Consider the following 26,418-nt stretch of genomic DNA (forward strand, 5'->3'; position numbering starts at 1 on the left):
ATGGAATGGAAGCACACTTAAAAGGACAGAATATAATAACAAACATAACACACATGTCCATTACAAAGTGTCTCCCCATATGAAAATGATGTGAATTACTTCAAATCCATTGTTCTATACCGAACTGACTTTTTGGTCTTATCCGAGATGGGACTGTCAACACTGTTTGTTATTGTTGATTGTGTGATAAGGTGCCACATGAGAGGTTGGGCATCAAACTAAAAGATGTGTGAGCTCAGGGTGTGGTGTGTAGATGGGTACAAAACTGGTTCAGACACAGAAGGCAGAGAGTGATGGTGTAAGGAACCTTATCAGAATTAGCTGATGTTAGGTGTGGCATTCAGCACGAGTTACTGCTGGGGATGCTGCTGTGTTTAATAGACATAAATGATTTGGATAGCAATATAAATAAAAAGCTGATTAAGCTTGTAGATGATGTAAAGAAAGACACAAACTGCGCATAAAGGGTTGGGGTTTCCGGCCCCGTATACTGTACAGTATGCAAAAAAGAAAACAATCATACAGTCCAGGGTATTTTGAATTACACTACTGCACAACAAGATGGCGTGATGGGGGAACATTTATAGGGCGGACCGGAATAAGCAGAGGAATGTTGGGTAATGAGTCGTGTTGCATTCTGGGATCCTGACGTCATCAGAGGGGAGGAGGATGCGGAAGTGGAGGAACAGGAGCTGGCTCAGGGTGTCGGTGTTTCCTTCTTTCTGGGAAAAATAGAGAGAGAAAGGTTAGTTGCCTGCCAGTCCCTTATGGCTTTCGGTTTTGCGCTACTTCCTGGGTCGTTCTGCGGCTCCCCATGTTCGCGTGCGTGACAGTGATATCAAGTTAGATGGATTGGCAGATAATCTTGAATCCATTGGATCATTACAGAGAGACTTGGACAGCAGACAGGCTTTGGCAGATTTGTGGCAGATGAAATTTAATGTCAATATAGGACATTTAATGTAGGAAGGAGAAATGCGAGGTTTGAATACACAAGTGTATGTCTGGAAATCGAGAGTCCACCTTATGAGAAAGATTTAGGAGTCGTAGAGGACTCGTCATTATCAACTGTCACTATCAGACTTCCATTAAGAAGGCTAACAGAATGTCAGTTATATAGCGCCTTGATGTGTGGAGTACAAGTCACAGGAGGTTCTGCTCAAGCTTTATAAGACACTGGTGAGGCCTCATCTGGAGTCCTGGGTGCAGATTTGGTCTCCAAAAAGGACATAACAGCACTAGAGAAAGTCCAGAGAAGAGCAACTCGGCTGATTCAGGGCTACAGGGGATGAGTTATGTGGAAAAATTAAAAGAGCTGAGCCTTTAAAGGAGATGAAGAGGAGACCTGACTGAAGTGTTTAAAATGATGAAGGGAATTAGCACAGTGGATCGAGACGGTGACTTTAAAATGAGTTCATCAAGGACATGGGGACACAGTTGGAAACCTGTTAAGGGGAAATTTCACACAAACATTAGGAAGTTTTTCTTCACTCAGGGGGACACAGACACATGGAGTAAGTGACCAAGTAGTGTGGTAGACAGCAGGACTTTAGGGACCTTCAGAACTCAACTTTGTTTTTTCAGAGGAATTTAGTAGATAGGACAGGTGAGCTTTATAACACACTGGTGAGGCCTAATCTGGAGTCCTGGGTGCAGTTTTGGTCTCTGAGCTACAAAAAGGACATAACAGCACTAGAGAAAGTCCAGAGAAAAGCGACTCAGCTGAGTCCAGGGCTACAGGGAATGAATAATGAAGAAAGATTAAAAGAGCTGAGCTTTTACAGTCTAAGCAGAAGAAAATGTAAAGTATTAAATGTAGGAAATAAAAATGTGAGGTTTGAATATACAATGGGAGGTCTGAAAATCGAGAGTCTACCTCATGAGAAGGATTTAGGAGTCATAGTGGACTCAACATCATCAACTGCCAGACAAGCTAGTAAGAAGGCTAACAGGCTGTCAGGTTATATAGCGCCTTGATGTGTGGAGTACAAATCACAGGAGGTTCTGCTCAAGCTTTATAACACACTGGTGAGGCCTCATCTGGAGTCCTGGGTGCGGTTTTGGTCTCCAGGCTACAAAAAGGACATAACAGCACTAGAGAAGGTCCAGAGAAGAGCAACTCGACTGATTCAGGGGTACAGGGGGATGAGTTATGAGGAAAGATTAAAAGAGCTGAGCCGTTACAGTTTAAGCAAAAGAAAGTTAAGAGCTGAAATGATTGAAGTGTTTAAATGGGAATCAGTCCAGTGGGTTGAGACTGTGAGTTTAAAATTAGCTCAATGAGAACATGGGGACACAGTTGGAAACTTGTTACAGGAAAATTTTGCACAATCTTTAGGAAGTTTTCTCTTTATACAGAGAACCATAGACACATGGAATATGTGACCACATACTGTGGCAGACATTAGGACTTTAAGAACGTTCAGAACTCGAGTTCATGTTATTTTAGGAGAATTAAACGGATAGGACTGGCAAGCTTGTTGGGCAGATTTAGGCCTGTTCACATCTAGATTGTTCCAGTGTTCTAATTTTGACTTTTGACAGCTTGTTTACAGTTCAACATACAATGGCTATTTGAATTGTTTTAGGTTTTTAGTTAATTCTTCTTAAGTGAGAAAGTCAGAAGTTGTTTGATATGTCAGCAGGTGGTCACTAAACATTACCTCACCCAATTAAGCCATTACAGACAGTTTTAGGAGGGGGGCGGTGAAGCATACAGTCAAAATATTTAATATTTTATTAGGCGGGCAAGAGTAGCACCTGCTGTTCTCTTTGCCATGCAAAACCTGTATCTTCGCACAGTATGACTCTTGCCAAATTTGGCGCCCGCTGTTCAAAGTTTAATAAACGTGTTCTCACAGTATTTTGGAGTAGCAGGCAGGATTCCAAGCGGGTAGTGATTTACACCACGAGACGAAGTTTCCTCATGACACTCCTCCTCCTCCTCCTCCTCCTCTGCAAGAAGTGGGGACGGCTAAAGGTGTTACATTAACTGTGGCGCTTTACAGACGTCTTGTTGAATGTTTTATTTAGCTGCAGGTATGGCATGGTGTGCCATATGTTGTGTCTCAGTTGGAAGGCAAAAGTCCTCAGCCTTTAGTCTGGTTCTGTAGTGTTTTTATTTTTTTTGTGTGTTCCCCCAGCCACAGAGGAGCTGCCGTCCATTGCCATAATTTATTGATAAGGCTAGGAAATGAGGAATCTAATGAAATTATCAAAGTTCTTGAATTAATTATGAACATGAATAAGAAAGCTAAGCTCTCTGGAGCCAGAGAGCTCATTACCTATTCAGTCTCTTCATATGCTCTTTTGGAGCAGAATGCAGAGGATGGAGATTCAGTTCATTGGACTTGGCTTTGGACTTCAATCAAACTTGCTGGACCTTGTCTACATGCCTTTATCTTTTGTTGTTTTTATTTTTCATTTTGTAGTCCACACATATGGATATCCCATAGCTAGTGGTTTTTGCCTTATTCTTTCTTTTTTTCTCCCCAAATCTGCATGCAGACGTGTGAGTTTTTCTCTTTGGCACTTGGATGACATTCAAGACTTTGCTTCTGCGATTGGGCTTCAGTGGCTTTTTCAGCATTTTTGGTCAAGAGGGTAGGAGCTGCTTGTTCTGTGTTAAGAATTAAGTTGTGAAAGAGGTGGCAGGTCGTGGGGGGGGGGGGGGGTGGGGGGGGATGAAGATGACTTGCAGGTTTTGAAGGTAAGGAAAGGCCGTGTCCTTCTTGCACACCATGCATTTTTTTTTTCTTGGAATTCAAGTAGCTCAGATTGCGAGCGTTTTAGAAGACAAGTTGAAAAGGACTTTTCGGTTCGCTTTTGCTTCAAGCACTTTGCGTTTTGCATTTGCTGTGATATATTTTGATGAGTTCTCAGCATTTGCAGCTTCTCTTTTTAGCTGTTAAATTCTTTGCATGTGCAATATTTTGAAGGGATTTAATGGTTGTTTTGTTGCTTTGGTCTTTTACTGCAGAGAAAAAGGGTGTTTTGCATGCTCAGGATTGCACTCCATTAGTAGGCGTAATTGGTGTGCCTAAGGGATTCCAGTCCCAACGAATGTTTAAACACAGCTTATGCAGATGGCTCATTTGAATGCCCAGTGCGGTGAAATAGTCCAGGGCGGTGGTCACATTCATCTGAGTGGAAATGCTCTTGCCGTCAAGGCATAAAACACAGCATAGTGTCATGTCTGCATGCTAACTTTGCTCTGGTGTGCTTCTTTTTGCAGGCAGCTGCGATCTTCAATTCTGCCTTTGGAAGTTTTCTGGTAAGTAGATTTATTTTTTTTTTTTGTCAATGTATTTGGTTAATTTCTTCAAGATGCATCTTTTTATAAGGCAAACGTTCTTACAGATTTGCACCTATGTACTATGAGACCAGTGTCGCCACTAATGTACTGATGAGACGCCGGACTCTAATTTGATCTTCTGCCACTTGGACTTAATCCATTTAATTTAAGGAATCATTAGGAGGAGGCATAACATGGAAACAGTTGTGCGTTGTTTTGATGGAAAATTTTGATCTTGATGAAGAAAAATGTCTTAATAGTTAGATGAAAAATTTAAATGTTGATTGTTTTCGACATTTTGTGAGTAAAGCAAAAATTGTCATTGTTTTTTTTTAAATAAATGCAGCTTGCTCTATGTTTCAATGTTCTGGTGTGCAGAAGTGATACATATTGCCTGTGTTATCTTCGTCTTAAACAAAAAGAAGTTTAGCAAGGACGTTGGTTTTTGTCAGTATGGAAATTGACTGTTGAGTAACTTTATGCTCGTTGAGCAACTTTATGACCTGTGGCTAAAAACTGTGAATTAATGTGTGTGGGTCCTGATGGTCCCATGCTGCCATTATAGAAATTCATTTAAATGTTGTCTATCAGTTTTATGTTGTCCATATATTGGGGAAAGAAAAATTTTATTAAACCAAATGTAAATCTTTAAATAATCATTAAACAAGAACTTATCGAAAGTGTTTAAAGGTGCAGTAATACTTGTGATATACTGTACAGTAGCTTGGTTTCGAATAGGTGTGAGAAAGAGGAAGAAAAAAAAAATTGAGCGAGGTGCGTTGTCTGTCTTTTATGGTGGTGCAATCGGTGCACTGTGTTGTCATTTGTAGGTCTTTTTTAGTTGTCACTCCCGTTATATGATATAAAAAGAATTACCGTATATACTCAAGTATAAGCCGACCCGAATATAAGCCAAGGTACCTAATTTTACCTACAAAAACTGGAAAAACTTATTGACTCGAGTATATGCCTAGGGTGGGAAATGCAGCAGCTACTGGTAAGTTTCAATAATCAAAATAAATACCAATAAAATTACCGTACATTAATTGAGGCATCAGTAGGTTAAATGTTTTTGAGTATTTATTTCAAAGAAAAACAGTAAACTGGCTCTGTAAGTGGAGAAGAGGGTCAACAAAAAAAATATGGTATCCTGCTTGCTCGCACGTGCGTGTGCATGTCTGTGTGTCTCTCTCTCTCTCTCGTGCGCTCGCTGCACAGGAAATGCACAGTGAGACAATGACCACGTGCGGGTTGGCGGGGGCAGCGGGACCTGACTCGAATATAAGCCGAGGGTGACATTTTTCAACACATTTTGGGTGCTGAAAAACTCGGCTTATATTCGAGTATAGATAGATAGATAGATACTTTATTAATCCCAAGGGGGAATTCACATACTCCAGCAGCAGCATACTGATAAAAAAATATTAAATTAAAGAGTAATAACAATGCAGGTATACAGACAGTCAATAACTTTGTATAATGTTAACGTTTACCTCCCCCCGGGTGGAATTGAAGAGTCGCATAGTGTGGTGGAGGAACGATCTCCTCAGTCTGTCAGTGGAGCAGGACGGTGACAACAGTCTGTCGCTGAAGCTGCTCCTCTGTCTGGAGATGACACTGTTTAGTGGATGCAGTGGATTCTCCATGATTGACAGGAGTCTGCTCAGCGCCCATCGCTCCGCCACAGATGTCAAACTGTCCAGCTCCATGCCTACAATAGAGCCTGCCTTCCTCACCAGTTTGTCCAGGCGTGTGGCGTCCCTCTTCTTTATGCTGCCTCCCCAGCACACAACTGTCTGATAGAACATCTGCAGCATCTTATTGCAGATGTTGAAGGACTTAAATACGGTAAGCATTGCACACAATTGTCTCCTGTGTATGAGCTGCAGAAATGTGGGTTCTTGGGGGTTACTTTCTGTTCGTAAAGGCTAATATTGATTTCTGTGCGAGCCCTGATCGTGAAACCTCACTTATTTTGAGGTTTAATTAAAATTTTTGTTTGGGTGGGACAAAGGGGGACTGAATTGGATGTCAACACCTGCTGCTTACACTCAGCCTGTCTCTTGTGCTGGCTTTCCTGGTAGTAGCGCAACAATTTTAACTGTGCAGCACATCTATTTTTGAGCTGCAGTGCAAGTGCTATCGGGTGGACAAAGCTCATCGACTTTGTTTTATTGCTTAGAAGCATGTTGAGCGCCCTGTGCTTTACTGGGGACCTCCAATCCCTCATACCCTTCGATCGTTAATCGTGTCTCATTTCCTCGCTGTGCTTGGTGCTTCACGGGATACCCCAACTCCCTGATCATCAATCGAGTGTCTAAGCTTCATGGGGGACACATTTACAAGATTATTGAGATTTATAAAGATAAATTGCTCTAAATGTTACACACGGAGTTAAAAGATTATTTTATTAGTTCACTTTGTTCATCTGCCATACTGTATGTGGTTCAAAAACTTGAAATGTAATATTACTTTTGTAGGAGATTTGGACATAAATCAAACATTTTTTAGGGATGTGGGGCATAGAAAAAGCTGGTCTAGGACTTTGGTCTGAATTACCAAATTACAGAATTATTCATTTTGACAGCAGTTTATGAGTTGGTACAATAATACTTTCTTGTCTTTTGTGTTTATTGCTACCTGACTGACACAAAATCTTAGCAAGATAAAATAGTTTGCAGCTCAGTGAAAGAGTTTTAAGTGTCTCAGTAAACTTAAGAGAGCAGGAATCAGTCAGATGTTTGGTTTTGGAGACTTTGTGTAAGGGATATCAATTTTTTAAATGTCGTATAATGATTATTGTTATATAAACAGACAGCAGTCATTTTAATGTAATGCCTGCCTACATTAAACGTCATCCTAAAGCAGTTTGCAGGTAGGCTGTTTATTTGCATTTGAAGCAGCAGCAGGTCAAGGTGTTAATACTGTGAGTCGATGGTTGGGAGTGAAAAGGCAGCCTATGACATCCTTAGGCAATTTTTGGACCATATTTTGTGTAGGAAGTGACACCCTTGTCAGTCAGTCAGTCATTATCCAACCTGCTATATCCTAACACAGGGTCACAGGGGTCTGCTGGAGACAATCCCAGCCAACACAGGGCGCAAGGCAGGAACAAATCCCCGGGCAGGGCGCCAGCCCACCGCAGGTGACACCCTTGTGATAAAGACTAAATGAATATGTGTCTTCAACAAATACAGTAGACCCCCGCGAAGTCACGGTTCAGGGTTCGCGGACTCAGTTGTTTGCAGATTGTTCCTTAGAACCTAACTATTAATTGTTAGTGGAAAGCGCAAATATCCTCCGCAATTTTTTATGGCTGCTTTCATGGCAATATTGTGCTGTAGAGAGGACAGGAAGCAACCACTGAGGGAAACGCGGTTTGGGATGGTGAAAGTAACCAATCTGATAGTGTTATTCATTTCTCCTTGCTTCTGATTGACTGCTGCCCTGTGACGTGTCTCCAGCTGAGTGTCCTCATGGTTTTCCATTTTGTTATTGTATTCATTTTGTTATTCTTAAATGCACAAGATGTCGCCGAAACACCCTACACCTTCTAAGGCTTCTGGCACTGAGCCTAAGCGCCAGAAGAAGTTTAAAACACTCCAGGAGAAGGTTGAACTACTGGATTTGCTCCGGGAACTAAAAAGTTATGCTGCAGTAGTGCGCCACTATGGCATTAATGAAAGCACCGCACGCTACATAAAGAAGAACGAAGCAGCAATCTGGAGTACTGTATCTGTAAGTTTCTGTGATAGTGCCGAAAAGGTAACAACCGTAAGGAATAAAAATATCGTCAGTATGGAATCTGCCTTGGCATTGTGGATCACCGACTGCAAGAAGAAGAACATCCCCTTGGATGGTAACACGGAAAGCATGGAAATTGTAGCAGCTGTTCGCTACAGGAGACAATGTAGCAACTTCCCATCACAATGTTCCTGAAACCTATGAAGAAAAGCCAGCACGAAATCCCACCAGAAGAAGACCCGTCCAAAGATATGACTCTTCCTGAAGCACCTGAAGAAGAGGAGCCACCCGAGGAGTTTTAAATCCTCTGCATCGTACTGAACAGCTACTTCATCATCATCATCATCAATATCATTCATCATTGGTGAGTACCCGTACATGTTACGGTATTTTAATTAAATGAAATTATTATGTATTTACTCTACTTATAGCAAAGAAAATGACAGCGCATACCAAAGAAAACGCGCTTGCATGAATTACAGTATGTATAGCGGTAACATCGGTATTTTACATTCTAGCATCGTGGGAGACATGGCTGTACTGTACAGTATACGGGTTTACCTTTACATTCTGTTTTTAGGTCATGTATTAAGGTAATTTTTTTAGATAATGTATTAAGCTGAGTTTGCAGTGAAATTAAAGTGCTTTGGGAGCATACTGTATTTAGGGTTTAAACTATAAAAATAGGCATTTTAAAGGCATTTTTTAACCACATCCAAAAGTCGTGGTTTTTCACAATTTGCAGGTGCTCTAGGAACGTGACCCCCGCGAATTCTGGGGGTGTTCTGTAAACTGATCAGAAGGACTTGACGTTGTGCATGGCACAGCAACCGACTCCAGGGGTTCTCCCCCTAATGGGATACACTACTTCGAAAAAATGGGGATGGTTAACACAAGTACAGTCATGTGTCGACTTACGGCTCCATTGGGATCGGCCATATAGCTGTTGGTCATTGCATGTGAGGCTCTGTGATGTGTTGTAGTGTGTTGCCCACATGCATACTTAACCTATCGGTATGGAGTAGCACAAACCAATCTTTGCATCTTAGTGGCTGCACGCTGGGTCCGTGTGAGTCAGTGTTTCCTGACCATATGATCGTGGCTCTAGTGGATCTTGGGTTTTAGTCATTGGTTCAGGAGAGGCACGCAGTGAGTTGCTTAAGTCAGTGTTTCTCAGCCATTGAGTCCTGACCCAGTTTACTGCTGAGTGGGTTACGGTGGGTCACCTAAGCGATCGGCAGCTCTGTGCAATCCCATTTCTAAGGTAGCTATTTTCATCCAGGGGTCCCCCCAGTTGTGCTCCTTTCTCCAATTTAAAAAGGAAAGACTGTGGTGTGCGACCGTGAAGTGTGGGAAACAATGGTGTAAGTAAGATGGCGTGGGCTGAATATGTAAGAACTACCAATGTGGATCAGCACTGATTAAAACAAGGGGAAATTGAGGTTTTCAATTCATCTCTTGGCACAAAGTCTCGAGTCACGGGATGTGAAATTATCTCTCTGAAAATGTCTTGAAAAAGTGTCGTCTCATCCCAAGATGTTTTTATATGATAGAGCAGTGGTTCTCAAACTGTGGGGCGGGCCCCCCTAAGGGGGGCATGAAGATGTGAAAAAAAGAAAGCAAGAATTGAAAATATGAAAAATACATCTATTGAAACCAAAACAAATGAACTTAAACTACATTCTGATACTACAAAAATAAATATAGAGCTAGATAAATGTCGATAAAAGTTAAGTAGGTATAATAAAATATGCATCTATGATATATCATTAATTAAAAAAGAAGAAATTGGTATTAATGGGCTCCTTTCAAAAAAACATTAGGGGGGTGCGATTAAAACTGTTATGAAAACTTGGGTCGCAAAGGCTGAGAAATGCTGTAATAGAGAGATATGTTTTGTTTAGACATTGAGAGTATATGTTTTATTACTTAAAAAATGTATTTGAAGGGGATTTATTTTTTATTTGTTTTAGTATTTTTTATGGTCGCTGAACAACAAGCCTACAGAATTTCATTTTACTAATAAAAAACTGGTAAAGACTGTGGTCTGCTGTTTAATTGTAAAGCTATCAAAGTTTAATATAGAACATTAGGCTTCTACATGTCAGGTTACGCAGGGTGAGCTTAGTGTAAAACCTTATTAAAATGATAAAGAAGAAAAATCAGAATCAGTATCAGTAATATGTATTGGCCCCCAAAAAACTTGATTGAGCATTTCAGCATTTAACAATTATTTTCAGAATTCTGTACTAAGATTTCAGATAAACAAATAACCGATATTCTGTATAACACCTTTTTTATGCTAATATGGATAGTATGGTATGGTATGGTAATATGGATGGTGGAGAATAAGAATGGAACCTTGTGATTTTTATGTAGCACTTTTCTGTAGTGTAATCTGTCATAGGTGAATTACAGGACTATTACTTCCATAATTTCACCATCAAACCTTTGTTAAATAAAATAATTTTTATTTTATATATAGTAATAATGATAATAAAAATAATAATAAATTTTATTTGTATAGCACCTTTTTCATGCTGAAGGCCATTCACATAGTCGTAGAAAGAACCGCAGGTTAAAGTGAAGTCTTTCAGAACAAATGAGATTTAAGCTTTTTTCTTTTTTTTTTTTTTTTTTAAAAAATGAATTGAGTCAGCTGATCTCCTTGATTTTGGGGGGTCATTCTAAACTCTAGACGCTACACTGCTGAAGGCCCCGTCACCCATAGAGTGAGGCACAATAAGATTTTGCCAGAATCGGAGGACCTTAGTGTGCAAACAGGAGTAGAGAGATGGAGGAGTGATAATGTCATGATAGTGTCATTGGTTCATTATTGTCAAATGTAAAAGTATAAGGCTCGGCAATGAAATGCAATGCTACTCTCAGACTCCATGATTAGTGAGTAATAATAATAATAATAATGATAATAATTAATTCTTTACATTTATATAGCCCTTTTCTTACTACACAAAGTGCTTTACATAGATAGTGAGGAGCCACTCCAACCAACACCAATGTACAAGCATCCATCTTGGTGATGCAACGGCAGCCATTTTGTGCCAATACGCTCATCCCACATTAGCAGATAGATGATGATAATAGTAATAATAACATTAATAATAATAATTCTTTGCATTTATATAGCACTTTTCTCACTGTTCCAAGCACGTCACATAGAGAGTAGGGAGCCATTCCAACCAACACCAATGTACATGCATCAATCTGGGCAATGCAATGGATGCCATTTTGCGCCAGTACGCTCACCACACATTACCAGACAGATGATGATGATAATGATGATGATAATAATAATTCTTTGCTTTTATATAATGATTTTCTCACTATTCAAAGCACATTACATAGAGAGTGGGGAGGCACTTCAACCACCGCCAATGTGCAGTATCCACCTGGATGATGCAATGGTAGCCATTTTGTGCCATTACGCTCACCACACATTAGCTGTTAGGTTGTTAAGAGGTGAGAGATAGTCGGTCAATAAGAGACAAGGATGATTAGGTGGCCAAATTGACCAAGGCTGTGGTGCTCAAATATAGCCAGTACATTGGGATAAGAATTATCTTACCTCAAAACGTCTGTGTTCCTTACCTGAAAATGCCACCTTTCTTTGCTAAGCAGCCTCTCAAGATGCCATACAAGAACAGGTTTTCTGTTTTTTTGCATTTTTATAATACACTATCCATGTTACCTGCGAAGAAGAATAATTTAAAAGTATTTACTATCTATTGTCCTAAATATTCTTTCAGCACCTTTTCTCTGTATTTGCATGTGTGAACCTCCCGTCATTGATGCTCCCTCTCTTGAGTTGCTGGTAAGCCTTCTTCTCAGACTCTGTCATCATTTTTGGAGCACCTTTCTCGCATCCTGTCCGCTTTTATACCTGCCATCTTTGACGGTGACCCTCTACACATTTCTCCTCCTTGTGTATCTCACACTCACACGTCCTCTTTCGTCATGTCAACCAAAGCCAAACTGACCGATTTGCTCAAAGGGACTGGACACACAGACATTAGTGTTTTACTATAAAGTCGACTTGGAATGCAAGCTGGTTAAGCAACATGTTCAGGGCCATGCTGTCAAACAGAAAGGGTATCGTTGTTCATTTATATAGCTCCTTAGCATAATACAATCTGTCACATTAGATAGATAGATAGATAGATAGATAGATAGATAGATACTTTATTAATCCCAAGGGGAAATTCCCATACTCCAGCAGCAGCATACTGATAAAGACAGTATTAAATTAAAGAGTGATAACAATGCAGGTATACAGACAGACAATAACTTTGAATAATGTTAACGTTTACCCCCTCGGGTGGAATTGAAGAGTCGCATAGTGTGATGGATGAACGATCTTCTCAGTCTGTCAGTGGAGCAGGACGGTGACAGCAGTCTGTCGCTGAAGCTGCTCTTCTGTCTGGAGATGATCCTGTTCAGTGGATGCAGTGGATTCTCCATGATTGACAGGAGTCTGCTCAGCGCCCGTCGCTCTGCCACAGATGTCAAACTGTCCAGCTCTGTGCCTACAATAGAGCCTGTCTTCCTCACCAGTTTGTCCAGACGTGAGGCGTCCCTCTTCTTTATGCTGCCTCCCCAGCACACCACCGCGTAGAAGAGGGTGCTCACCACAACCGTCTGATAGAACATCTGCAGCATCTTATTGCAGATGTTGAAGGACACCAGTCTTCTAAGGAAGTATTGTCGGCTCTGTCCTCTCTTGCACAGAGCATCAGTATTGACAGTCCAGTCCAGTTTATCATCCAGCTGCACTCCCAGGTATTTATAGGTCTGTACCATCTGCACACAGTCAGTCACCTCTGATGATCACGGGGTCCATGAGGGGCCTGGGTCTCCTAAAATCCACCACCAGCTCCTTGGTTTTGCTGGTGTTCAGGTGTAGGTGGTTTGAGTCGCACCATTTAATAAAGTCCTTGATCAGATTCCTATACTCCTCCTGATGCAGCCCATGATAGCAGTGTCGTCAGCGAACTTTTGCACGTGGCAGGACTCCGAGTTGTATTGGAGGTCCGATGTATATAGGCTGAACAGGACGGGAGAAAGTACAGTCCCCTGCGGCGCTCCTGTGCTGCTGACCACAATGTCAGTCCTGCAGTTCCTGAGACGCACATACTGAGGACTGTCTTTAAGATGGTCCACAATCCATGCCACCATTATGCTCTGCAGGCATAAAGTAAATGTTTCTGTAATCTCACAAGAAAAGTTATGGTAAACAAAAAACATTGATTTCTGTATTAAATAGCATTTTTTTGTTGCTTTAGTGGCGCAAAGTATTACATTTTAAGTATAGGCAGGTGAAGTGATTCACTTAAGATGAGCAGTTGTGGAGATTAAAAAGACAACCTTGTCATTTTTTTATATAGCACCTTACAGTGTTAAAATCTTTCAAACAATGGTGCACAAGCATATCAGTGTTTCAAAAAGTCTCCTCAATAATAAGACAGACACCTTTACTGTACTGTACTGTACATGATCCCCCAATAGTAATCCCCACTTTGAGGTGCTCTACAAGCATATAGTGTTTAATGTTTTAATATTTAGAGCCAAGGCTGGTTCAGTGAATTCATTCCAAGGTACACAACATGTCAGAGGTTGGGACTGCAGTTTAAATTCCTTAATGGCTTTGAATTTTTTTTTAAAACTCTGATCCTTTGGAGAGATGTCACTATTGTATACTTATTTGAGAAGTAAATAATTTAAAGGCTTTTTAGGCTTAAACTTCAAGTGCTGAAGAAATGAGCAAAATAACATGAAGGGTTCAAGGAAAATGTTAACTTTGTGTGTCAAAAGTTCAGTGTTTAGAGTTACTGCTCCTACATATTCATGATGGGCTTCTTAATGTCCCCTGCCTAATTAATACGCATCATTTTAAGATTTAATTGTTAAAGAAAACTGTGTTTTTATGTAGCTGCAATGGTAATAACTAATGATAGATGAATAAAATTTACATAAATTTCAGACCAAGAGAATATCTGATCATTGTGCCACAGAGAATTGCTCTAAGTTAGGAAGTTAATTTCATTATCTCCTCCCCTCATTTAAGCCTGCTGCTTTACAATAATTGGAAAACAGAATAAATGATTAGATTTTACTACATGATGGGCTTTAATAAAATCTGATGGCATGTTAGCATTACAGAACTTGTGCCAATTACAAAAGAAAGCCTTGACATCATTTTTTTAATTATTATTATTTCCTAGTTCCTCCTGTTTTTATACAGTATCATACAGAGTGTACATATTCACTAAAACTGTTTTGCCCCGGGAATCTCATTTATGTTTTTTGTTTAAAAATAAATAAATAAATAAAAGTTAGGCTTTAGAAAGTGAGATGATATATCTCTTTAAATGGAACTGCACATGCTTAAATGGCAATGAAGCAATAAAAGTAAAAAGAAGATGAGGGAGGGTGAAGAGGTGGCACAGGCCTTAAAGGCACAACACTTAACTGCTGGGCATCGAGATGCTGCTTAGAATCTGCAGAGAAAAAGTGAAGCATAAAGGAAACTGAATGTAGAGAGTCACATAGAGTGGAAAGCCTACCCTTACTAAAGGGTTACTAAACCGTACTACAGGGGTGGCAAACTCCAGTCCTGGAGGGCCGCTGTGGCTGCAGGTTTTCATTCTAAACCTTTTCCTAATCAGTGAACAGTTTTCACTGCTAATTAACTTCTTTTTCCCTTCATTTTAATAGCCCTGTTTTTAAGGATTCAGTGCTCTGAATTATTTTCTTCATTAAATGACAGCCAAACAGAAATCAAATGTGAAACAAGTCAACAGTTGACCAGCTAAATTGGGGCTTCAAACTCCAACTAATTTCACTCCAACCAGTTTCTTAATGAGAAGCCAATTCTTGCTGTTAATTACACTTATTTAATTCTATGGCTTGTTGCTGTTCTCATTCTGACACAGCAGACATTTCCATAACTGTTGATTTTCTGTTTTTTCTAAGAACATTGTGAAAATGTTTTGGGGACCTGAGAGATCAACCTTACTGAGACCTTCACCTTTCTTTATTTTCAGATATTGTGTGATGGCCATGGGTGAGCTGGTAATGTGGCACCTAGTTTTGTGTCTCATTATTGTTTGGCAGCTAATTAAAGAAAAAGAAGCAACTAAGGGGCCTGAATCAAGTTAATTAAAATTAAGGCAAAAGAAGTTAATTAGCAGCAAAAACTAATGAAGAAGATGGTTAGAATGAAAACCTGCAGCCACTGCGGCACTCCAGGACTGGAGTTTGCCACCCCTGCTCTACTAAGATGGGTTGAAATATCAGTAATCAACGTACAGTAGACCTCAGGATTAATGTGCACTATACAATACGTATGTCTCTGTTACAGACCGTTTGGTATAGGATTCGTAAAAGCAGTGTTATTGCTTGTCATGCACCATCTGTGGAAATGACAAATGCAATGCATTTTATTACTACAAATGTTTAGGATGTGCCATCTGTTAGATTGAAACATGCAATGCATACGTCTCCATTACATGCCATTTAGTATGGAATTCGTAAAAACACTGGTAATGTTTGTGATGCGCCATCTGCGGGAAGGACAAGTGCAATGTATGGATCTTCATTATATGCCATTTGATGCAAGATTTGTAAAAGCAGTGTTAATGTTTGTGTTGCTCCATCTGTAGGAATGACAACTGCAATGCATATATCTTTGTCATATGCCATTTGGTATAGGATTAGTAAAAGTGGTGTTAATATTTGTGATGTGCCATCTGCAGGAATGACAAATGCAATGCATAGATCTCCATTTTATGCTATTTGGTATAGGATTTGTTTGCTGATGACATTGTGATCTGTAGCGATAGTAGGGAGCAGGTTGAGGAGACCCTGGAGAGGTGGAGATCTGACTCTAGAGAGGAGAGGAATGAAGGTCAGTAGGAACAAGACAGAATACATGTGTGTAAATGAGAGGGTGGTCAGTGGAATGGTAAGGATGAAGGGAGTAGAGTTGACGAAGGTGGAGGAGTTAAATACTTGGGATCAACAGTACAGAGTAATGGGGATTGTGGAAGAGAAGTGAAAAAGAGAGTGCAGGCAGGGTGGAATGGGTGGAGAAGTGTGTCAGGAGTGATTTGTGACAGACGGGTATCAGCAAGAGTGAAAGGGAAGGTCTACAGGATGGTAGTGAGACCAGCTATGTTATATGGGCTGGAGATGGTGGCACAGGAGACAGAGCTGGAGGTGGCAGATTTAAAGATGCTAAGATTCACATTGGGTGTGACGAGGATGGACGGGATTAGAAATGAGGACATTAGAGGGTCAGCCCAAGTTGGACGGTTGGGAGACAAAGTCAGAGAGATGAGATTGTGTTGGTTTGGACATGTGCAGAGGAGAGATGCTGGGTATATTGGGAGAAGGATGGTAAGGATAGAGCTGCCAGGGAAGAGGAAAAGAGGAAGGCCTAAGAGAAGGTTTATGGATGTGTTGAGAAGGGACATGCAGGTGATGGGTGTGAGAGAACAAGATGATGAGGACAGAAAGATATAGAACAAGATGATCTGCTGTGGCAACCCCTAATGGGAGCAGCCGAAAGAAGAAGAAGAAGAAAAGAAGATTTGTAAAAGCAGTGTTAATGTTTGTGATGCTGAAATGACAAATGCCATGTATGTGTCTGTGTTATATGCCATTTTAAATGGTACTCGTAAAAGCAATGTTAATGTTTGTCATTCGCTTTTCTGTATACTATGAATGGCGCCTTACCAGGAACTAACTGTTAATAACATTTTAGTAAAAAAACTGCACACATATTGCACATTTTGACCACATGAATGGATATCCGACATGTGAACTGTGTAACACGAGTTACGTGAATTTTTTTCTATTTTCCTTGGATGTTTTTAACATCGCCGTTGAGTTTGTATCTTCAAGATTTACTTTCTCCACAAAAACATGAGATTAAAAAATATTCTTAGCCACAACTACAAACTACATGGTGTAAGAAAAAAGAAAAGAATTGTGAGTGGTCTCCCCTCAAGTTTCTCGTATGCTCAGATATGGGGATGGATGTTTGATAAGTAAATGGCAAGACAATAATTATATTTTTATACTATGTACATTAAAGAACCATCAGCAACAAATCAAATGAAATTAATAATTTATTGAACAAATATTATAAAAGTAAAGTTGAATAATCGGACTCTGCAGCTCCATGAATAAAAAAGTACCACTTTCGGTTAGCAGAAATAGTTCAAAAGTTGATAGAAATTATGTTTTGTACCTAACACTTGTATGCAAAATTTTGTTTAACTAAGTGAAAGTGTACTTAAGTTATCGTGTCTACACACACACACCCAAACCCACACATACATACAGAGGCATTTTTCCAGAAATGGTATTTTTGGACTCAGGTAGTCCTAAAACATTGAGATTCATCAAAGTCTCGAAATTGAATTTTTGGACAATTCCAATACTTTCTCTATACTTCATATATGAGAAAGTAAAATATTGTTTTTGGTTGGAGTATTCCTTTAATGAGTTGACAGTAAGCTATATCAAGAACAAAGAGAAGGAAATTCGTGAAACTTTTGTTATACGATAGATAAAAAATATTGTTATAAATGTTGCTATAGATACACCAGCGGGAGAGAGGACTCTGTATGCTACTGTGACAGTACAATAATTACGTATCTGTTACTTTTTAAAATATTGTATAGCATTTTTACTTGTGTACCACATGCCCTCGTGTAAGACACGCACCCTAATTTTTACAAAGAAAATCACAAAAAAAATTTGCCCCATGTATGACGCGCGTTGTGATTGTATAGGAAGCATTTAGGGCACGTTTTCCGTGAAATGCCCTTCTGTTTTTGTTGCATGACGAAAGAGCGAGAGAGAGAGAGAGCGTGAGCGAACGAGTGAGTGAACGAGAGAGAGAGAGAGCGCGAGTGAACGAGAGAGAGAGAGAGAGCGCGAGCGAACGAGAGAGAGAGAGAGCACGAGCGAACGAGAGAGAGAGAGAGCGCGAGCGAACGAGAGAGAGAGAGCGAGAGAGAGAGCGCGAGCGAACGAGAGAGAGAGCGCGAGCGAACGAGAGAGAGAGCGCGAGCGAACGAGAGAGAGAGAGCGAGAGAGAGAGAGCGCGAGAGAACGAGAGAGCGAGAGAGAGAGCGCGAGCGAACGAGAGAGCGAGAGAGAGAGCGCGAGCGAACGAACGAGAGAGAGAGAGCGAGAGCGCGAGCAAACGAGAGAGAGAGAGAGAGAGAGAGAGCGCGAGCGAACGAGAGAGAGAGAGAGAGAGCGTGCGCGAACGAGAGAGAGAGAGTGTGAGTGTGAGCGAGAGAGCCCAAGCAGAAGAAGTAAACATTACAGAAAAAAATTTCCTCGTGTATGATGCGCACCTGATTTTCTAAATGTGCGCGTGGTACATGCGTAAATACGGTATATAGCTATAGTGTATTACCTAGAATTTGTTAAAAAATCGATTGCATGTTATCAGTATGGCTTGTGGTGAACAATATAGTATTAGAAGGTGAATAGGCGAAATGTATTCACAGATTTTCGTATTTGTGGGGTTCCTGCATCCCCAACCCTCATGAATCATAAAGGATAACTGTTTGGAAAAGTGTGGGCAGAAATGGACTTTAGTGTTATGAGGTAAATATTTTAATGTCACCAAGAAACATTACCAGAAGACCAGCCTGAAAGTCCAGTAACACGTAGAGACTCACCTCAAACTTCTCCCCAAAAGGAAAATCACAGTCTGAAAATCCCCCGTGTACAGTTGGTATGCAAAAGTATTCCGTCCCCTTGAAAGTCATCATAGTTTTCTGAATGACAAAAGACTTGTACAGATATTTAATCTTTTGTTATTTGTAATGTGAACTCTTATGCTGTAACAGTACATTTCCAGAGTCAAAATAAACAGTTTTCTGTACATATTTAACTGAAAAGAAAGCCTCAAAAATGTGTGCTTCAAGTATTCAAGCCCTCCACATTCATACTTTGTTGAGAATCCTTTGCTGCATTAACAACTTTCATTCCTTTGGAATAAGTATGTCCCAGTTTTTCATTGTTCACGAGTGATTCTTCCCCATTCTTCTTGGCAGACTTGATCGAGATCCTCTAGGTTGGTGGGATGGCACCTCTGGAGAGCTTTTTTCAGGTAGTGCCACAGATTCTCAATAGGGTTAAGATCAGGGCTTTGACTTGGCCATTCCAAAACATTCCCCTTTCTGTTTTTGAGCCGTTCCAGTGTTGCTTTTTACTTATGCTTACAGCCATTGCCATGTTAAAGGTGAATCTTCTCCCAAGCTGTAAGTTCAAAGCAGACTGGAGCAAGTTCTCCTGCAATATTGTGTGGCATTTGTGTCCGTCCATTGTCAACTCTGACAAGATTCCCAGTCCAAGCATCTACACAGCATGATGCTGCAGTCACCACCATATTTCAAACTTGGTCTGGTGTTTCTTGAGGCATGGCCAGTGTTTAGTTTTACGCCACACATACACCTCTTTGAAATTTGGCCGAAAGGTTCTACTGTATTTTGGTTTCATCTGACCATAAAATGTTCTCCCACATTTTAACTGGGTCTTTTTCATCCTGTGTAGCAAATGTGTTTTTATGTGCCGCTTCTTAAGGAATGGCTGCCTTCTTGCTACTTTCCCGTAGAGGCCTGTTTTACAGAGAGCTCTTGAAATTGTGAACCCCTGCACCTTCACTCCAGTTTCAGCCAAAGAGCACTACAGACTTGTGAGAGTGACGATTGAATGTTTAGTCGCCCCCTCACCAGTCAATGTCCTGCTCTGATGTTTAGATTCGAGGTAAGAGCCTGGGTGCTGTGATGAACCTTACACTTTCTGATGATGGATCCAACAGTGCTCAACGGGACATTGAAACTCTTCGATATTTATTTTGTTGCCATTTCCTGCCTTGTAGCTTTCAGTGACTTTGTTTCTCACATCAGCCGAATGCTCCTTTGTCTTCATTTTTTGCACTGATTATTCAACAAAGACTATTGCCCTTATAGTTAGGTTTTTTTTTTGTATACAGATAGAGAGAAAGGACTCATACGTAGTACCAAATTGTGTTTAATTCTGTCTGTCAAATGACTGTCACCATTGTGTCATTTGTGATTCATTTGTCATTTGTGTAAAGCTGGAGTTTCCAAAGCACAGGAGTTTGAATACTTCTGTAAACCCTAACTTTGGAGGAGAAAATGGTTTATTTTGTATTGTTACATCATAAGAGATCACATTAAAAATACTAAATGGAGAAATATGTTTACAAATCTTTTGTCATGCAGAAAATTAGGATGACTTTCAGGGGGATTAAATACTGTATTTTAAAAGTGTATACCCCCCTGCATGGCCATTTAACAGATGTGCACCAAATTCCGGTAAGCAGCCCTTTCCTGGTTGCATATTATGGGTAAGTCTTGAAGAATTCATAAAAACCACTTGCACTTGGGCAGTAAACAAGCCTGGAAGAATAACACATGGAATGCACAAGGCCTACACCACAGAGTGGCAAGGCCGATCATGGTCCGGTTAGGGCAGATCCTTGTGGAGCACAGCAGGCCAAGTGGTGATCTTTTGAGGCTGCCTGAGGAGAGAGTCTGACCTTAGAGGATGCCTCTGCGACACTGGCGAGTTCAGGTCAAAGCTTTGATGTCGGTCTGCTGAAAAGCACTTTTGTTCTGACAGTCTTTTCAGATGGGTTTTTAAAACCATTGCTGCTACAATAATGCAACCCATCTGAAGGATATGAAAATATTCAATTCCTGACCTTGACTATTATCAGCTGTTCTGCAGTGAGTTCTTTTAAATGCAGCTAAATTATTCTATATGTACTCTATTCATTCACAGCTTTGTTTATGTATTTTTCTTAATATTGTGTGGTTTACTTAGAGTTTGTGTGTTGACTTTTGAAATACTACAATAGTATATCCACCTAACTTCTGGCACTGTATAACATAGCAACTGTTGTCATGTCATGGCGACAGGGACACAAAAAGGTGATGAACAAAGCAACAAAATCATCTCTAATAGCCGATTACAATTTCTCAGTTAAACATTAATGTAAAAGTAAGATTAAGCACCTCAGTAAAAATGTAATAGGAAAGAACCATTAATAAAAAGTCTTAAAAAATATATAAAAATATTCCAATACACAAGAATGATACATACTACATGTACAATATATATAATGCATTTTATTATCTATCTGTCTACCTATGCAACAACATCATAAAGATTTGCAGCATGTCCATGATCCCTGTATAATTCAAGATCAAAATAATCACAAAGGAATTAAAATAAGCCTGAGTAGTCTTCTTAAATGTGAGTTATCAAAACAGACAAGTCTCAATATGGTGGATGAGCCGGTTTTAAGTGCTCATGAGCAGAAGAGCCAGGTTCAGGAGACCGGGAACTGGAATTGATGTCATTTATGGTCATCCTGTCAGTCATTCCTTCTGCAGAGGGAGGAAGAGGAGAGGAATTTAGTGTCAGTGCCATCCCCTGGTTTGAAGTGTTATTACAATCGGATGAGCCCTGAAGTTGCCTCCAATGTGCATGTGTGTGACTGATATCTGTCTATTACCTTTCACATTTATGTTATTTTATTGTAGCTTTCACATTTATTTGTTTTTACATTTTATAGTACCTTTCACCTTCTGTCGATATTATATTATGTTTTTCACATAGAGGGCGGCATGGTGGCGCAGAAGGTAGTGCTGCTGCCTTGCAGTTAGGAGACCCGGGTTTGCTTCCCAGGTCATCCCTGCATGGAGTTTGCATGTTCTCCCCGTGTCTGTGTGGGTTTCCTCTGGGTGCTCCGGTTTCCTCCCACAGTCCAAAGACATGCAGGTTAAGTTCATTGGCGATCCTAAATTGTCCCTAGTGTGTGTTTGTTGTGTGTGTGTGTGTGTGTGTGTGCCCTGCAGTGGGCTGGCGGCCTGCCCGGGGTTTGTTTCCTGCCTTGCGCCCGGTGTTGGCTGGGATTGGCTCCAGCAGACCCCTGTGACCCTGTTGTTAGGATATAGCGGGTTGGATAATGGATGGATGGATTTTCACATAGATCTATAGTACTAGGGTGTTGTACCGTGTTAGCCATTATGAATGTAGAGAAAAGCCAAGCAAAATGACACCTTTTTAGTTAGCCAATAAAAGGTGTCATTTTGCTTGGTTTTTCTACACATAGATCTATGAATTTTATAGTGTCTATCTATATTAATAAAAAGGTTTAAAAAAAGTGCAAAAAATATGTGAATGCACAGAATGAGACATACTACATGTACAATACATCTGAGTTGTTTCATTTAAAATTCATTGTGGTAATGTACAGAACCAAAATAATAAAAAAAGTTGTCTCTGTCCAAATTATCTATCTATCTATCTATCTATCTATCTATCTATCTATCTATCTATCTATCTATCTATCTATCTATCTATCTATCTATCTATCTATCTATCTATCTATCTATCTATCTATCTATCTATCTATCTATCTAGTGCTTTTCACATTTATGTTGGTATTTTATAGTGGCTTTCACATGTATACATTTATACATTATAAGTTACCTTTCACTCCTATCTATATTATATAGTGCCTATCATATCCATAGATGTATTTTAGTGCCTTTCCTATCTGTCTATCCATCCATTCCATATTGTGCTTTCAGAATGTTTCCATTCGCTTATCTAAATCATATCATTTCCTTACTTTAGTGTTGCAACACATGATCAGGTGTGTATCTCAGATCTGATGCTCTATAAATCACAATAAAGTTAACTATCACGTTTTACATTTATTTCCTTATCAGATGCTTTTATCCAAAGCGACTTTCAAAATTACAGAATTTTTTTGTAATCATTTTACTTACAAACGATCAACTTCATTCTTTTAAATAAATTATATGTTTTTTCTCAGTTCCTATGGCCTAGCATGTAATCAGATATTAGTGACTTCTGAAAGCTATTTAATTTAAGCAAAAACATTGATTTTTTTTCATTAGAGCTGTTACACAAATGCAATTAATCAACACTAAGACATTTCTATTTAAAATAAACTTCTATAAAACACACACACACACCATCTGCTTCTACAATTCAAATAAAGCTATTCTTCACTGATTCTGGCATAACTGTGCTCAAAGTAACTACATTAGTCACAGTGTCCATTTTTCTTAGAAATCTGTGACATGAATTTAATTATGGGAATGACCACAAACTAACAAATTTAATTTTGGTATGCTCGGCCGACTTGATTTTTTTAAGAATGATGGATTTCTTCATTTCCCCCCCTCCATGCCACCACTTCATTCTTTACACACACACACACACACACACACCCACCCTCCCTTGTCCTTGTTTAAGCAATGTAGATGAAAAATTCTTGAGGAAAGGAGATGATGTGATTTTTATGCCTCTTTATTCTTCCTCTAGAAATATTACAGGGTTACTTCAAAACACGCCTTTGTTGTTGAATGCCGCTCAAGAAAATTGCATATTCATGGGTTACATGTAAGGTTTTTCTGCTGCTGTAAGCATGTCCTACAGCTCTAAACCTTGGGTATCAGGATGCTCTCGTGTTACTGTTCTTACAGCATTAGAATTTATTTGAATATGCTTAGATTTTTATCTTTGTTTAGAGTTCTTGAAAATGTTATAAAAAATATATCTTGTATATTAAGCCAGTTAATTTCTAGCAGTTGACTTCAGTTGCCTCCAGATGCCATCGATAGGTTATGTAGCAATTACTTGCAATGTAGAGAGTTATAGACTTGGGGAGAGGAAGCACAAGCACTTAGGGCATTTCTTCAAATATCTGTTCTATCAGGTGCACCAAAGACTGCAGGACAGACTATTAATTTGTATTTAATCCATGCCTGCATTTAATTAGTTGCGTGTACTTTCTTTTTATTTATACATACAGAGAATTCAGAAAGCACTCGGACCCCTTCATTTTCTGTGCACTGTGTGGCTGCTCCTCTTTTGACTAAAGAGCAAGAGTAACCTATTGCTAACTTTAGTAGGAAGGAACTTGGCACTCATTGAAAATTTACATTATTATTATTTTACATCTGGCTTTATTCGAGGGGACTTCCAAGTTCACAACATATTAAACGTTTTAGAGATACTATGGATTCAGAAAGTATTCAGTATTCAGAAAGTATATACCCCTTCACTTTCTGCACACTTTATTGTGTTATAAATTCAATTTTAAATGTATTCCTTTGCCATTTCTGCCCATCAGTCTACACCCAATAACCTATAACGATAGAGTAAAACCACAAAGGACTACAGCCACATGGAATAAAGTATCAAGTAATGCCATAGAGAGTAAGACTCTAGAGCAGAGTTTCTTAAACTCTTGGTTGCATGATGTCTGAATTTGCATCACGCAATGGTCCGATTCACAATAGTGCTTATTGGGAAAGGGGCACATACGGCTTACGGAGTGTGTTAACGATTGGTCGCTGCAGGCAGTTTAAGCAAATGCCATTGATCTTCTACAACCTACGTTGGCGATTCTCTAAGGGGAAACCCCCATCTGAAAGATGGCTGCCAGTGGCAATTCACCAAGGGGAACACTGGGATGACTGCCGGTGGCGATCCTAGATCACGAAGACAGAAAAAAGGCCATGAGAAAAAATACGTTAAAGAATCCCTGCTCTAGTGATTGTCAAAACTTAGCCTGATGTTATTTTTGCAGAAATTAGGTAAATCGGATTGATGCACTTTGTTGAGCTGAATAGCCTGCTCTTATCAATTTTTTTTATTCTATTCTGACACACATAGTGTTGGAATTCATGATGAAATTACTTTCAGGGTTCCCAAAAAGATGTAAATTTGTTTTTGTTTTGTTTTTTTTTTAATTTTTGTGTGTGCCCACAACACACATACAAAGAAGTATGGTATATGAGAAAAGATATATTTACAGTCAGGTCCATAAATATTTGGACAGTGACACAGTTGTCACAATTTTGGCCCTGTACACCACCACAGTGGATTTCAAATAAAGCAATCATTATGGGATTGAAGTTGTGAGCTGGGGGGCTGATCGCACCCCTACAGGTTAAAAAAACGCTGAAAGACTACCTTCACATTGCTCCCTTGCTTGCTGGGCTTACTTGCGGCTACTTTGCATACTTAAAAGTCCGAACAGCACCTGTCGATTTTTGATTGTTTGCTTTTCTCTCTCTCTGACCTTCCCTGCTCCTGTCGCGCACTCCTTTGAAGAGGAAGATATGTTTGCATTCTTTTAATTGTTAGACGGTACTGTCATCTTCGTCTTGTCAAGGAGCACGTTTAAACTTTTGAAAAAGAGACATGCTTGTTTGCAGTGTTTGAATAAAGTTCCTGTCTCTACAACCTCCTGTGTTTTTGTGCAAATCTGTGACCCAAGTGTGACAAAGTGTAGGCTTTCAGCTTTAATTTAAGAAGTTTGTCAAAAATATTGTACACGCCATTTAGGAATGACAGACATTTTTCTTTGCAGCCCCCAACCAAAAAACACATTTTCGAGGGTTTCAAAAGTATTCATAAATATAATGATCATTTTCAATATTTGGTTAAAAATCCTTTCCAATGTCTGCCTGAAGTCTGGAACCCATTGCTATCTCCAAGTGCCGGGTATCCACCCTGCTGATGCTTTGCCAGGCCTTTGCTGCAGCGGTCTTCAGGTGCTGTCTTCAGCAAGTGAAATGCGTGTCCAGTTGGGTTGAGGTCAATTGATCGACTTGGCCACTGAAGAATATTCCAGTTGTTTGCCTTGTAAAGCACTTGGTTTGCATTCACAGTATGTTTTGGCTCTTTGTCCATCTGTATTGTAAAGCACCGTCCTATCAGTTTTGCGGCCTTGGCTGAATCTGATCAAGTAGTATAGCCCTCTACACTTCGGAATTCATCCTGCTACTGCAACTTGCTTTTAAGTGCTGCATTTACTCCTGAGAAAGCCTATAAGAGTGTACAGTGTTTCTGTGGGGTCTTCAACAAATTGCATGTCCATTTTCAAAAGTCGCAGGATGGTCCTAGGCACAGATAGCTGGGGACGTTTTCCATCCGTCCAGAGGAAAGACTTCAATGAGTGACTGAGCTCAAAACAGACCAATCCAGTAAGAGCACCTGACATTACATCATCTTGCATTAAAACATCTTACCCTTTATTAACAATTAACCGGGCATCACTAACCAGTTAATAATTAGTAATAGCTTTTTACATTAACTACAGTATATTGATGATTACCTTTTTTCAACTACTGTATTTACAGAAAATGCACCCATTAAGCCCATTTAACCTTTAGACTTTGTTTTTGCTGTCCGTCTTTTAAGCCTCCATTTATAGCGGTCATTCTGCTATCTACAGGTTACTGCATATGGCCTCATTG

At 39.8% G+C, this 26,418-nt stretch overlaps 1 protein-coding gene across 1 annotated transcript in view; it reads left to right on the plus strand.

Moving 5' to 3' along the window:
- The window catches only part of slc10a7 (solute carrier family 10 member 7), a 501,455-nt gene that overhangs the window by 169,213 nt on the left and 305,824 nt on the right, over positions 1-26,418 (plus strand). The window contains exon 5 of the mRNA XM_028802719.2: positions 4,235-4,273. Within this exon, the coding sequence (XP_028658552.1) occupies positions 4,235-4,273 (39 nt within the window). The remainder of the gene's footprint in view (positions 1-4,234; positions 4,274-26,418) is intronic.

The sequence above is a fragment of the Erpetoichthys calabaricus genome, chromosome 5 (genome assembly GCF_900747795.2).
Source record: "Erpetoichthys calabaricus chromosome 5, fErpCal1.3, whole genome shotgun sequence".
In the NCBI taxonomy this organism is placed as follows: Eukaryota; Metazoa; Chordata; class Cladistia; order Polypteriformes; family Polypteridae; genus Erpetoichthys; species Erpetoichthys calabaricus.